Source organism: Octodon degus, unplaced genomic scaffold (genome assembly GCF_000260255.1).
Source record: "Octodon degus isolate 3935 unplaced genomic scaffold, OctDeg1.0 scaffold00065, whole genome shotgun sequence".
Classification (NCBI taxonomy): Eukaryota; Metazoa; Chordata; class Mammalia; order Rodentia; family Octodontidae; genus Octodon; species Octodon degus.
In genome coordinates this window covers 12,279,489-12,293,547 of record NW_004524641.1, presented here as the reverse complement: position 1 = coordinate 12,293,547, position 14,059 = coordinate 12,279,489, and the positions used below count along the sequence as shown (strand labels likewise).

Here is a 14,059-nt window from a genome sequence, read left to right as displayed (position 1 = left end):
GTACAAGTTTAAAAAGTGGGCATCATTGAGGTACAGAGTAAAATGGTAGCTAGAAAGGCAGGGAGAGGGGCAGGGGCAGTGGGCAGCGAGAGGGGGAGAGGCTGGAGAGTAAGTCTCACAGTGCAGTTAGAAAGGAGGAAAAGTTCTAGTGCTTGACAGCACAGCAGGGTGAGGCCAGTTTCACAATTACATTTATTACATATTTCACAAAATTTAGGAGACAGGATTTTGAATGTTCCCAATAGGAAGAAAAGTTAAATGTTTGAGAGGACAAAAGTGCTAAATACCCTAACTTGATGTTTACATGCTGCACGCATATCCAAATATCGACTGTACCCCTTAAATATGTGCATCTGTATGTGTCAATTAAAACGTACAACATTAGGTGAGTGGTTTCTGACAACTGCCAGAAGACTGTCCTCCTTTTCGCTACTGAACACATTAATCGATTTTATTTTATTTTATTTATGTTTTCTTTTTTGTATTTTAGGGAAGGGTCTACAGGTTGTTCAGGGTCTCATGACTAGATCAGACTCGCAGTAATCTGCCTGTTTACAGTCTCCCAAGAGCAGGGATTACAGGCATGTGCACCATACCCAGTCTCAACTGCCTTCTCAGCACAATGGGGGGTGGGGGGACGCAGCATGGCAGGCCTGAGGATCAAGGCCCCCGGCCCCTGCTTGCAGGCGCTTTAATCCGCTGAGCTATTTGGTCGGTCTTTATTAATAGCTTTTACAGGTGAAAATTAAATAACAGGCTTTATCAAATTAGAAAGTGACATTTGTCCAAACACTATATGCTGACAATTATATATTTCAATAGAGTAGACAAGAAATTAATCAGAACCAAGAACAGGATGAATGTGTACAAAAAGGGGTAATCCAAGGAATGTGAACTGTGTATTTGCAGGAGGATTCTTTTATACATAATAATATTTTTTAAAAATGTAAACACTTACCATGTTTTCTGATCATACTTTGTGTTTCCTTCTTCTCTCCAAATGCCAAACATTGCTTAACTCCGACCCCGGAGTTTGTAATCAAAACTATCTCTAATGTGGGTTTTGCAAACTGCTTTTATAATCCCCAAATAATTCAAAATGACTCAGCGTATGGATTTAAAAGCCTCACTAGCACAGGAATATTATGAAGACAAGAAAAAATGGTATGAAATACTGTCTTTATTCCAGAATCTTCTAACTCCCTCAAATGATATTTAACTAGTAGTGTGAAAATAATCAGAAAACTACTTGAGATTAATAAAAAAAGAAAGAGACATTTTATGTACTAAAGCAGTTAAAGTTGGAAGAATGTAAAATAGGATTCTTGAAAATGGATGTTACTGAATTACTGAATAAAAACAAATAAATTGTACATTTTCATGTGCTTTGTTGAATAAGAGAAAAAAAAAAGAAATTAATCAGAACCAACAGGTATTTAATTATAGCAGTAAATAAGTCACACCTTAAGTTTTAAATTATGAGTTGCAGTTCAGAAATGGGCTTAGAAAAAACAAAATCAGCTCTTTTAGTTGCTGCTGAGTCATACTGACTTGTCACCCATGTGCCTGGATATTTTAGAAGACAATGAAAACATGATGTGCTGATTCAAACAAAAAATACAGAGTATGAACTGCTAAATAAATAAATAACCCATAACTTCCCCATTATCCAAGCCTGCTCAGCCCATATCTGGAAGCCTGTATTTCAGTATGAGTACTACATTCAAAGGAGACAAGATTAAAACCAGAAAACTAAATGAAAAGAGCTCTCTGAGGTCAGCAGGATTTTGATTAAACAAAGTTAAATAAATTGGTTTCCTACAGAATTTCTTAGGAGTACTTATAGTATATCTTCCTTAGTTTCCAAAACAGATCCATATGTGCATGTTCTCTCTCTGTCTCTGCCTCTCTGTCTCTCTGTCTCTGTCTGTCTCTCTGTCTCTGTCTGTCTCTCTGTCTCTGTTTCTCTGTCTCTCTGTCTGTCTGTCTCTCTCTCTCTCTCTGAAATGCACACATCAGTGACAGCAAACCTTTCAGAGCTTTCAATCATACGAACAGCCCATGGTGGCTTGTGTGCTATATGTTCGACACCTCTGTCTATCATGTATAGACAGATACATGAGCAGTATGAATTAGTTCTGAATATTTGAATATGGCACTGTCTTCATGGAGCATCTTGTAGGTCTCGTCATCTGAGCCACACAAATAAAACAACGACAACCTTAGTCCCATGACTAAAAATGTAATTTAAGCAGGCAGATAAAATATTAAAGCAAGTGACCAACCAGAATTGCAGTAATAATGCAGACACTGTAAAAACAGAGGCTAAAGATACTTGTAGTGTTTTTTTTTCCTTAGAAAAAGACAGAAATAAGCTCTGCAAATAGACAAATGGCTCTTAGAAAAATAAAATAATACGTTTGTCTTATACTGTTCTAGTATCTGGAACAAAAAAGTATTTGGAGGCAACGCTTAGGAATCTGCCTTGCTTTTTATCAAGAGAGCATGAATTGCTTAAAAGGGCAGAATTAAAAGCCCACAGGAGCTCAGAAGAAGGCCGGCTGAATCTTCAGAAGGAGGAAGAATCAACAAAGCTTTTCGGTATGAAAAAGGCAACCATGGAGCAAAAGCGAGCTCACGTGTGTGCTCAGAAGCCAGGTCAAATCCAGGAGGAATGCTAGCAAAATGGCTCCAGCATATATAAAGTAGAAGACTGGATTAACAGATTCTAAAGGTCACTGCCCATGCCACATAATGTGTGCCCCTCCCAGCACATCAAGGACCAACACTGGGCCTGGCACAAAGCACCAGGGGCAGGGCAGGCTCCTCACAAACGCTGGCTGAATGAGTAAATAAACGGAACACATAAAAAAACAAACAAACAAACAAAAAAAAGCTAGAAGGATCTGGTTCCACAAATAAAACCAAAAGAGTATAGACTACTTCATTCTTTGGCAATAGCTGAGTTCATTAATTGTGAATAATAATCAAGGCTATTTCAAGTACAAGGGAAAAAGTCTTGAAAAAGTTTCATTTCTTTGCTGGGAAAGCAATTATGAATTAGAACACACCGAGCTCCTGGGAAGCTCCCCTGTTAAGTCTGGGAAAATGTGCTACAGATTGTAAATGACCATCAGAAATGAGGGTGACTACAGTGATGGTAATCGGTCCTGATGGACGATTATAACTCAGAGTGCTGGAAAGGAACGTTGAAGATAACCCAGGCTTTGCAGCCCCAGCTCTGGACGCGTGCCTCAGACACGTGCTTCACTCTATGTGACGTCAGGAGGAGAACATACATGGCTTGTCTTAACACACTTTAAAATGGCACAGAATTCTGACTGACCTGGTCAATTAAGCTGCTTGCGATTATATTTAAACACATTCTTTCCTCCTGCAACACTAAATCTTCAAAGACTACTCTTTAAATTAAAAACTTACTAAAAGAGAAACAGTTCTCATTCACCAGGCTATCAGCTGTCAGATAGCATATCTGTATTCACTTCTTAGAAGAATGAAGGTTCTTTCTAAGTACACCTATCATTTCTCCACAATGGCTGATCAAACCTGCCCCTGAACAGTGTTCTCAACAGGCAACTCGTAGTACAAGCTTGGTTTATTTCTGTCAGAGACTGACTGCTGGAGTGTGTTTTTTTTAAAAAAAAAAAAACTCATTAAAAATCTCTTACTGTGATCTTACACTGTTTGAAAAAAAAAGGAAAAGAAAGGCAAGAAAAAAGTCTTACTGAAGGGTACATTAAGCCTGCAGACACTCTCACATGGTGCGCTTCTTTCTTGTTCTTTAGCAAGCAATTAAAAGAGCACAATTAGTTCTGGGAATATGGCATACGCTGGTTGTGTGGGGAAATCAAGTAAGTTAACAATTCTATGCTAATATTATGAAAAGCAAATGAAGGCGAACAGAATATTATATACGGAAAATGATACAAAACAAACAAGAGCATTGTTTACCTTAATCTTAAAACGAGGTTCACGGCACACGAAGCTTCCCTGTAGTCTTCGCTAGCACTGGGTTGGCCCTTTAAAAACAAAACAGAAAACACTGCTGTAAACTTTATCTGGGAACAAATGAATAAGATCACAATGTTCCTCTCCTCATTTCTGGAAATCCCAAAACGAGCACTTCACACTGCAGGTCGGACTTGGCCTCAAAGCACCTCTGTTTGAGACTCAGCACGATGCCTGCTTCCACCCTAATGCAGATGCGAATTTGCCCTATAGAAAGCCTGTCATACAGCGAACGTCACACTGCACACAGCTGGTGTTGGCCACAGGAAGGGCAAGGGAAGAGCAGCCATCCAGAGCAGCACCTCACAACATGAGCAACACACGGCCACCACTGGGCCTCTCTCGTGACCCCTCGTGGTGCAGAGGAAGCCAGAAGCCGGTGGGTCACATAACCAGGGGTCCTTGCCACTTCTCCCCTACAGCTCATTTCCCTGAATACAGATTATCAGCCATAACGGCCTCTATAGCACAGCCCAAAGGCCTGGACATGAGTAGACCTCCAGGATGGAGGAGGCCACGACTGAGCGGCTGTGGGACTGGGGACAAGACATTCTCTGACCCTATCTTCTCATTTATAAAATAGGATGAATTACCTCTAAAAATTGTTGGGAAAATATATGAAAGTGAGCCATAAATTATGAAATGTTAAATAATAGTAGCTATCCTGATCTCTTTTGTTTCCTTTATTCTCTTTACTTCTGACCCAACATCATTCCTCATTCGCCTTCTGTCTCCCAGTTTATCCCTATGGTTCATCGAACGTGAATTTCAGTTCTGCCTTTGACCAGTGGAATAAACCTGTGCTAACTATTTAACCTCTGCAAGTTGGCTTCCTCAGCTATCAAAAGCAACAAAGCCACAAGCAGGCTTCCTGCAGCCAGCTCTCTAGCCAACACTGTCATCATGTCCACAGCCATTTGATAAAGCAGATCAGGTAAAGTAGAAATACATTTATGGGGAATACACAGAGGTAGTATGAGTCCAGGGCCAGCGGAGATATTCACTTTGAGAACAAAGAAGCTTGCCTACTAATTATACAGCTAAACTAGAGTGTGGACCTGCACTGTGGCTCAACATCCACGTCTCCTCCTGTGACCACACAGTCTTTTATCAGCACCCAGTATGACTCACAGCACAGGGCTTCTGTCATGCCTCGTATAATTATGCATTATAAATGCATTTCTCAGTCACTGGGCTATTATTTTTACAAGGCAAGCTGAAGAGATGACTTGGTCTATAAAATTTAATGATGAGAGAATTATAAAAAGAAGTGACAGACACCCAGCCAAGAGCAAAAAAGAAAGGTATCAATTAACCACAGTGTTTTGTGTCTGGACTATCATAGAATAATGAGTCACTTTTTTCCCCATTGCTTATTTTCCACTGCACAAGTCGTTTCAGAAGCAATCATGTAAATCTACGCTTGCTCTTGAACCTAATGTTTAAAGGCTAGAGCTCCTGCAAAGGCTGGTCAACAGTAACAATGACCTTCTTTCCCTACATCTATTTAAAGAGAGAGTTTCTAAACTCCTGATTTGGAAATGCTACGGGGAAATTTCCCAGCTATCTAAAGCACTGGGTATTTTAAAGGTCTATCCACAAGGCACCTGAAGGGAAATGTCTGGCAGAAGAGCGTACCTGAGAGTCATGCACAGAGAGGGACTGTATCTGCTCGGGGATGCTGCTGGCGTTCACCGAGATCTGTGAAGAGAACCACCGTTAGAGTACTCGAGGAGGCCAAAGGGAGGCACTGTGCTCACCATGGTTATATGCTAGTCCAATTACCAGCAATCATAATTTTCAGAAGATGTTCACATAGTATAGCCCAAACGCTTCTGACTACCCGGAATGGAATCACCCAGGGCCTGTGCTGTAGATTCCTGGGCCCCCTGGCCTGTGGTTCAGAATTTTGTGAAGATGTGAAGAATCTATATCTGTAGCAAGTTTTCAGGGTGACCCCCAAGCTTGTAGAGAACCACTCACCTAGAGTGAAACAGGCATAGACTATGATATTTCAAAACTTTTTAATCTAATGGTAAGGCAGCCTTAATGAAAGGAAGTCATGGTCAGTAAAACTTGCTTCTTAAATCATTGCTTTGACTAATTATTCACTGCATTTCAAAAATGTAAGGGTAAGTGGGTTTCTAAAAAAAAAAAAAAATCTTTCTCAACAGAAATTCCAGGTGATGAGTTATACTTTTCTCTCAGAGTCAGAATTTTGATCCTAAGGTGATACTCAAATTATTTTTGCCTCAAGCCCTACTTTCGTGAACTCTGCACTACAGTAAAAATCGAAAGATAAAAAAACTAAAAGAGAAGTAGCAATGAAAAGAATCTTCTATGTCTAACTTAATACCAATTCTAAAATAATCAGAAATCATCAGAATTTTTTGTAGCAAGAGTTTCTAAAGCTTAAGAGAATAAAACTATTATTCTGTGCTTCCTCAAAATTAATGATGTTTGGCTGGGGAGAGAGCTCAGCAGTCTAAGTGCCTGCCTGGCAAGTGCAAGGACCTGGGTTCGATCTCCAGTACCACATGTGGTGCTGGCCCTGAAATTGAGTGTGGTGGCACACGCCTGTATCCCTTCCCTAGGGAGGCTGAGACAGGAGAATCACGATGAGTCCAAGCTGCATAGCGAGACCCTGTACCAAATAAATAAGTATTTAAAAATAACAATGTTAGTGCTAAATATCTAGTTTACTATTCTAATATGTAGTTTACTTTGTAATGCACCAAAAGTTAAGGTGGAGAGATGGAGGAAGAGATGGACATAGAAGTGATATCACCATAGGGCCTTGGTGCTAGGTACACAGTGTTGGCTATAAAGTATTTTAATATTGCTATATGTGCAAAAAGTTTGGCTGGACATAATGGCATCTACAATACCAGCAATCAAGAGGCTGAGACAGGAAGATCATTGTGAGCACCAACCCAATCTGGGCTATACAGTGAGCACAAGGCCGTAGTAGAATACTAGACTATATAGTGAGATCCTATCTCAAAAACAAATACGAGAGAGAGAGAGAGAGAGAGAGAGAGAGAGAGAGAGAGAGAGAGAATATATATTGCTGGATAAAAATGAGGAAACATGGGCCGGGGAGATGGCTCAGTGGAATAAGCGCTGCCCTGGTAAGCACAAGGGCCTGAGTTCAATCCCTGGTTCCGCAAAAACAAACAAACAAAAAAAAAAAAAAAAAAAAAAAAATGAGGAAACATGACTACGTTAGATGAACAAATTATGGTTTTAACCACTCAGAAGGCCAGGGTCTATCCACATGACCTCTAGTGATGAAAGGTTCAGGTTGATTTTAGAGTCTGAATTGAGGTTTGTGACACAGCCAGAGACCACACAGCACTTACAGCATATCCCATCTTTAGTGTGGCACTTAGGGAGGACCGCTGCTCTTCCCTGTGGGGGTGGGGAGGACGCAGCTCCTGCTCTGCTCCCTTACACAGCAGGCAGCTGGTCACCCACACTCAGAAAGGGCACCGCACGCACCCCCACCTCGCTGCGTAGGCTCCACACTGCAGCGACACACAGGAGTCCTCCAGAAGCACGCAGAGGCACACACGAGAGCTGGAAGGTAAGTCCCAAGTGCCCAACCTCTTCTGCGAGTGACTGTGCCAAGCGCAGTCCCCCGTGTCGTCACTATGGGCCCAATCTACAGGAAGGGCAAGGCCTCTAGGTGTTAAAAACATACAAAAAGCTTACATCTAGCAATCACCACTTTTCAACTATACAAGAGAAATTTATCAGACATTCCTTTTCAATAGTTCACTATGAAGATGGATTTGAAAGAATAAATGTTTTTATCAGACAGAAAAAGAAAAATCAATTAATGTAGGACATCACTCTGGAAATAGATCTGGGACAAAGCAAAAGAGAGGAAAATATCGTAGAATGGACAGAAGGAAGAGATGCTTGCTTGCCAGCCTTACACAGAGCTATGCCTAACCTCGTTTTTCTATTTTTAAAAAAAACTATAGCTAACTGCAGTGTATTACTTCTGCACTGAAATGCTGGAACAGAGAACGGATGTCAGTGAATAAACCAATGAAATCTGAAAAAATTCTGGGGTTTACATACTTGATAGTAATGCAGCGATACTAGTTTTGAGTTCTGATAAACAGACCAGAATTATATCGAGATGACCAGCGGGGAAAGGTAGGTGAGCTTATGCAGAAACACTGACATCTCTCCAACATTTCTATAAGTACCTAATTATTACAAAATAAAAAATGGCTCTCAGAAATACAGCAGCTTTCTGATCATAAATCTACCTTTCATCACCATTACTGAGAAGGCCATTCACTGTCCTAACAACACCTTTAATGTTCAAAATACCCAGTTAAAACTGGATGACTAAGGCTGACCGGAGTGAATTTAAAGCGAGAGATCTTTCTCTCTATCCATGTATAGGTGTAAAGTAAACATGTATACTCTGGTAGGCATCTGGAAAGTTTTCATCTGAAACTTTTCTTTTTTTTAATTTGTATATTTGGTACAGGGTCTCACTAAGCAGCTTGGAGTCACAGCGATCCTTCTGTTTTCAGCTTCCCCAGTGCTCGGATCACAGGCGTGCACTACCACACCCAGTCTTGGTCATCAGCTCAGCGTGCCTGGGGCAGGGCCAGAGCAGGATGTGCTGCGAGGGATCAAATCCTGCTCCCTGCACTTGCCTAAGCAGGCACTTAGTGCACTGTGCTATCTTGCAAGATCTATAGAAATAATTTTTCAAGGGCCAAGGAGACAGCTCAGTGCTTTAAGTGCCCGCCTAGCAAGCACAAGGACCTGGGTTTGATCACAGGTACCGCATGCCGTGGAGGCTCCATGCTGTGCTGGATTGAAACTGGCTATGGTGGCATATACCTATAATCCTAGTAGTGGGGAGGCTGAGGCAGGAGGATCACTATAAGTCCAAGCTGTGTAATGAGATCCTACACCAAATACATAAATCTTTAAAAAACAATAATAATTTTTAAAGACTAATGGCAGTATCAAAACCATCAGACAATAGCAGTGAATAATACAAGCAAAAATTTTGCCTTCACATTGTGTCTAATCTACAGCAAATTCAACTCAATCTAAATCTATACAAAATGACTAGGAACACAAAGATTTTTCACAGTTAACCTATACTAGACTCTCCACAAGAAAATCTTTTCATTATACCTCTTTGGAGGTCCTGTGGGGCTTCAGCCAAGAACATTTCTCCCTACTACATGATGCTTAGGTTAAGTATGGACAGCTTTTCCTTTTCCAATATATTTCTAAAATCTTTCTTTCTCTTCTTCCTCTCTCTGTCTTTGTTGCTCTCTCTCCCTGCTCTCCCCAACTCATTTCTGAAAGGCAGATAATAAAGCTACATCTCCAGGACCTCTAAGCACACACTCTTCCGGGGTTCCACTCTACTTCTGGCTGCACAGTGAGCTGTGCGGTTTTCCTGGTCCTAGATCCCAGGTGCACGTCAGAATCATGTGAGCAATCTTTTTTTAAAAAAAAAAAAAAAATCAGTTTACTGGACAACCCTGCAAATTCTGGATTAGAATCTGTGTGTTTGAGTCCCAGCACTCACTGTTTTGGGTTTTTTTGTTTTTGTTTTTGTCTTTTTGAGAAAGGGTCTCTCTATTCAGCTCAGGGTGGCCTTGAGCTCACTTTGTAGCCCAGGCTGGTCTTGAACTTGCAACAATCCTCCTGCCTCTGCCTCTCAAATACTAGGATTGCAGGTGTGCACCACCACACCTGGCTAGGCACCCACATTTTTAAAGCTTTCGTTTTTCTCAGATGTGGAGCCAGGGCTATGAATCCTTTGTTTGCATATCACCTAAGTGAGGGGCTGCAGCAGAAAGAACACCACTTTGGCAGATTTCCTTGTGAACATCCTCTTCAGGTAATGAGACAGAAAAGGGAAGAGGGAAGAAGAAAGGAAACAGGGAAGAGGAAGAAGATATAAAGACTGAGTCAGAAAAAAAAAGACTGAGTCAGTTCCACATTTTGTATAGAAAACTACAGTATAATGCAAAATTGACATTCATAGGACAAGTGCATAGTATCTCAGAGTCTGACAAAAGCCACTGGTCAAAAAATTCCAAAATTGCTCATAAAAAGATAATCAATAATGGAAGGGCTGGTGGGTTGGCTCAGTGGTCTAAAGCACCTACTTGGAACAGGCTTGGCAGAGCACAGGGACCGCGGTTCAATCCCCCAGCACCACATGCCAGCCGGCCCCGCCCCCTGGTGGGCTGAGCTGGCCACACACACACACACACACACACACACACACACACAAATAAATTTTTTAAAAAAAGAAAGAAAGAAAATACTACCTAAGGAAGCCTTGCAAGTCCCTCTTCTGGAGAGATAAAAAGCTGCCAGAGAGCAAGTCTCACTTCTTTGTGTGTAATTCCCAGTGTTTAATAAAGTTCCATGTGGATCAAACACAGATTAAATATTTCATCAATTAGGTATTAATATCAGTATTATTAAACTGTAGTCTCCAAAGGCTTCTACCATCCAAGTGGAATAAGATGATAAATAAAAGGATGATGGATTATTTACTAGTGGCAAATTATTAATTATTCCTGAGTGACTAATAGCTTGTGAAGTTATCCTAAAGTATCAGATTAAGAACACAGTACCAATTTTTCAATATGCCTAGATAAGAATCTCAAGATAAATGGTCCACACTAGGAACTCTCTCAAATGGAGAAGAACCTGCAAAGATGGCCCGGTGAACCACATCCCCAGGACCCTGTGCAAAGTCCCACCAAGGCCTTCTTGGTCTGCTTCAGCCAATGCCAAGATGCACCCTATCTCAGATTTCCTAGAAGGCCAAACAGCCCTGCAGGAGCTGGCATGGCTAAAACACTGCACTTACTGCAGCTTCTTACTCAGCCCATACATGGCACTACGAACGCTAATTATTTTCACACCTCAATGGAAAGATCTTCTAAACTTCATCCCCACTTCTTCATCCCCAATACTCGATGCCTCTTCATGCACTTGTTTCATGTTTTCATTGTAGCGCATGGATATTCATGCTAATAGCCAACACAGTCTGCGCCTACTCGATGAAAAGGGAGCACACACACAGACAAATACCATCTCAGTGTTCCAGTGGCTTAAGATAAAAAATAACCAAACTGGTACTGAAATGGCAAGCATATTGAAAAGCTGATGGAAATAGAAACACTTTGGCATTTAAATATGCCACTTGGCACAGAGAAACATTTTCACTTTCCAGGACATGTAAAGGTATAAGGCACCTTGTCAGAGGCCATACAGTTGGCACAGTTATTGATAGCAGCTATGAAAATCTAAATCAGCAGACACTCCAACAATAATAACCTTCTGTATCTGTTACACTAATTTGGTGTGTGCCCCTCGGTGCATACACAATAATCACCTTCGTAACAAGCAACCTAGGCCACCGCCAAGAAAGAAAGCAGTAAACAGCCATTTCTGTCCACTCAATGTAACACTGCGAAGCAACTAAAACTAAAGGGGCAGCTCGAAAATATCTAATATGAGAGATTTGTAAATGATTAGGTAAATTACAAAAATGCAGAGTTTTCACAATTCCATTCATGTCTTTGTAGCCACTGGTAGCACAGCTGAGGATACTGAAATGCCAGCTCGAAGTGTCAGAGCACTGGCCTGGCCTGAGAAGCTGTGGAAAAGTGGACAGAGCAGGTAGTCCCTTAACTCTAGTGGCAATGTCTACATGCAAAGACATAAATCCCTTCAGAAATATGAAGGCAGTCACATGGTCCCTTGAGTACACACCAACAGTGGAACAGATTCCAACTGGGAAAGTAGGCAGAGAGGGCAGAGACGAGACTGTGCTGAACACCCAGCACATCCGTGAGGCCAATGTACCCATTCTGGGGCTCATCTGCACAGGACAACTGCATCCCTGACCAACACTTCATGCTGCTAGCACAGGAGAAAACAGTACAAGCACTACCACTGGGAGGAGCACAACCCCCAAAGATCTGAGGGAAGGACCCACTGAGGTGGTCAAGAAAGATGGAGAGAGAACAGAGGAAGAGAAGCTTGTGACTCTGCAGCCCCCTCCTGAAATGTTCATCTCTCTAATGCCACTAAAACAAGCAGATTTAGTCCGTGTAACCAAAAGGAAATGTCTGCTAATTTTTAAAAGGGGTTGGGATGGATTTCATTTGAAGCCTAAAATTTTTCACTTTTATAATGAAAATTTATCAAGATACATATTAATTGCTAAATCTGTAAAATATCTGGGGCTATTTAAATATGCTTACATTTCCTCTAGGAGAATGAGTGAACAATAGCCCTCATCAGGCATTAAGGCACTGGGGCAATTAATCCCATGGAGGAAGTACATCAAATCTCACCTCCCAATCAAAAGATGACCAGTTCACAAAGGGAAGTCATTATGAAAAGGCTCCTTCTTGGCTACCAGATTTCCCTGGAGATTTAAAAATCCAGATAGCTTCAATCTGGAATTCATAGCTATTTTAAGTTATGCTTTATAGCAAATTTAAAAACCTTAAGAATTTGGACTGGGCTGGTGAGATGGCTCAGTGGCCTAAAGCACATACTTAGAACAAGCTTAGCAAAGCACAGGGACTGCGGTTCAATCCCCCAACACCACATGCCAGCCACCCCCGCCCCCTGGTGGGCTGAGCTGGCTACACACACACACACACACACACACACACACACACACACGTAAATAAATAAATAAAATTTAAAAAATAAAAAAAAAAATTTTAAAAGAATTTGGACTGTATGCTCACTGCTGTTTTCTTTTCTTTTTTCTTTTCAGAACCAGGGATTGAACTCAGGCCCTTGTACTTGCCAGGCAAGTGCTTATTGTACTGAGCCATCTCCCCAGCCCCTCACTGCTGCTTTCTAAATAACAACAATACTAAAAAGTGAGTCTCGCTACTGAGGTGGTGCCCAGGACTCCACTGAGAGCTCTGCACACGGGATTTCACTGAGCTCAGTGTAAGCCTGATGACCAACCCTCCTGATGGCCAGGAAAACCGAGAGGTGGGAGCACAGCAAGTAACTCAGAATCAGGGGTTACAATGTCGATGTGTCTGTCTTCCCTTTCTTCTCTATTCCCTGAGACTTCATGGTATCTCTTCCAAAGGGACCAGACTGACAGATCCTTCAGGTACAAGAAATCTTTGTTTTCTGAAATGTCACGGCTCCATTCATATTTTTGTCTTATTCTTCCAATTGGGTTATATAACGTTCAGAGCTCTTGTATTTGGAAGGTGGAAGGGCCCAGACTTAGAAATAGCATCTTGGTTTCACTGGTTTGCTGTTGTTTTTTAAACTAAAGCTTTATGAAGCTTGGGACTAAACAATAAATTTCTAAATTTAAAAAAGCACTAGATGACTGGGTAGGAAAAGACATAAATGCCACTCACCTCTGGATTTTCTTCTTTTACTCTTCTTGACTGCAAAACAATGGCAGAATCCATTACTACACATCTCCAAGAAGAAAATACCACAGAAATAGCGCAGCAGACCAGCTAGTGGCCTCCAGCACCCCCCGCTGCTTACCTTCTCCTGAGAGGCGGCAGCCTTCCCCTCTTCACTTTTCTCATCGAGCTCATCATCGCTCCACTCCCAATCACCATCTTCAGTTTTATGAAGGTGACCACTTGACCCAGGAACTCGCCTCACCTGAGTGGAAACAAGCGCGTGACATCCTTCACTAGCTGGACATACACAGTGCTCTCTGGCACAGCTGCCTGAGTGACACGGGCCGCTCTATCCTGAAAAGAACCTCAGTGAACCTGTACTCATGGAGAACTAGGTATTACTACGCAGAACCACTACACAACCTGCCGACTCTCACACTCGCCCTCTTTTGAAAATATTATGTTCTCAAAATGCACTATTGAAGCAAGGTATTTTGGAAAAATGCCATATACACAAGCCATTCAGGATTGAGCTCGTGTTTCACTTTTATTCAGTTAACAACTGTTAGTTACTATACAAACAAGGGCTCATGGTCAACTTTAAAAGTGCC

The 14,059-nt window shown here is 41.6% G+C and overlaps 1 protein-coding gene across 1 annotated transcript in view; it reads right to left on the bottom strand.

The window, feature by feature from the left end:
• The window catches only part of Stk39 (serine/threonine kinase 39), a 263,677-nt gene that overhangs the window by 127,163 nt on the left and 122,455 nt on the right, over positions 1-14,059 (bottom strand). The window contains exons 11-14 of the mRNA XM_023719212.1: positions 13,588-13,710; positions 13,452-13,481; positions 5,668-5,730; positions 3,973-4,040 (exon numbers count right to left, since the gene is read on the bottom strand). Coding sequence (XP_023574980.1) covers positions 3,973-4,040; positions 5,668-5,730; positions 13,452-13,481; positions 13,588-13,710 — 284 coding nt within the window. The remainder of the gene's footprint in view (positions 1-3,972; positions 4,041-5,667; positions 5,731-13,451; positions 13,482-13,587; positions 13,711-14,059) is intronic.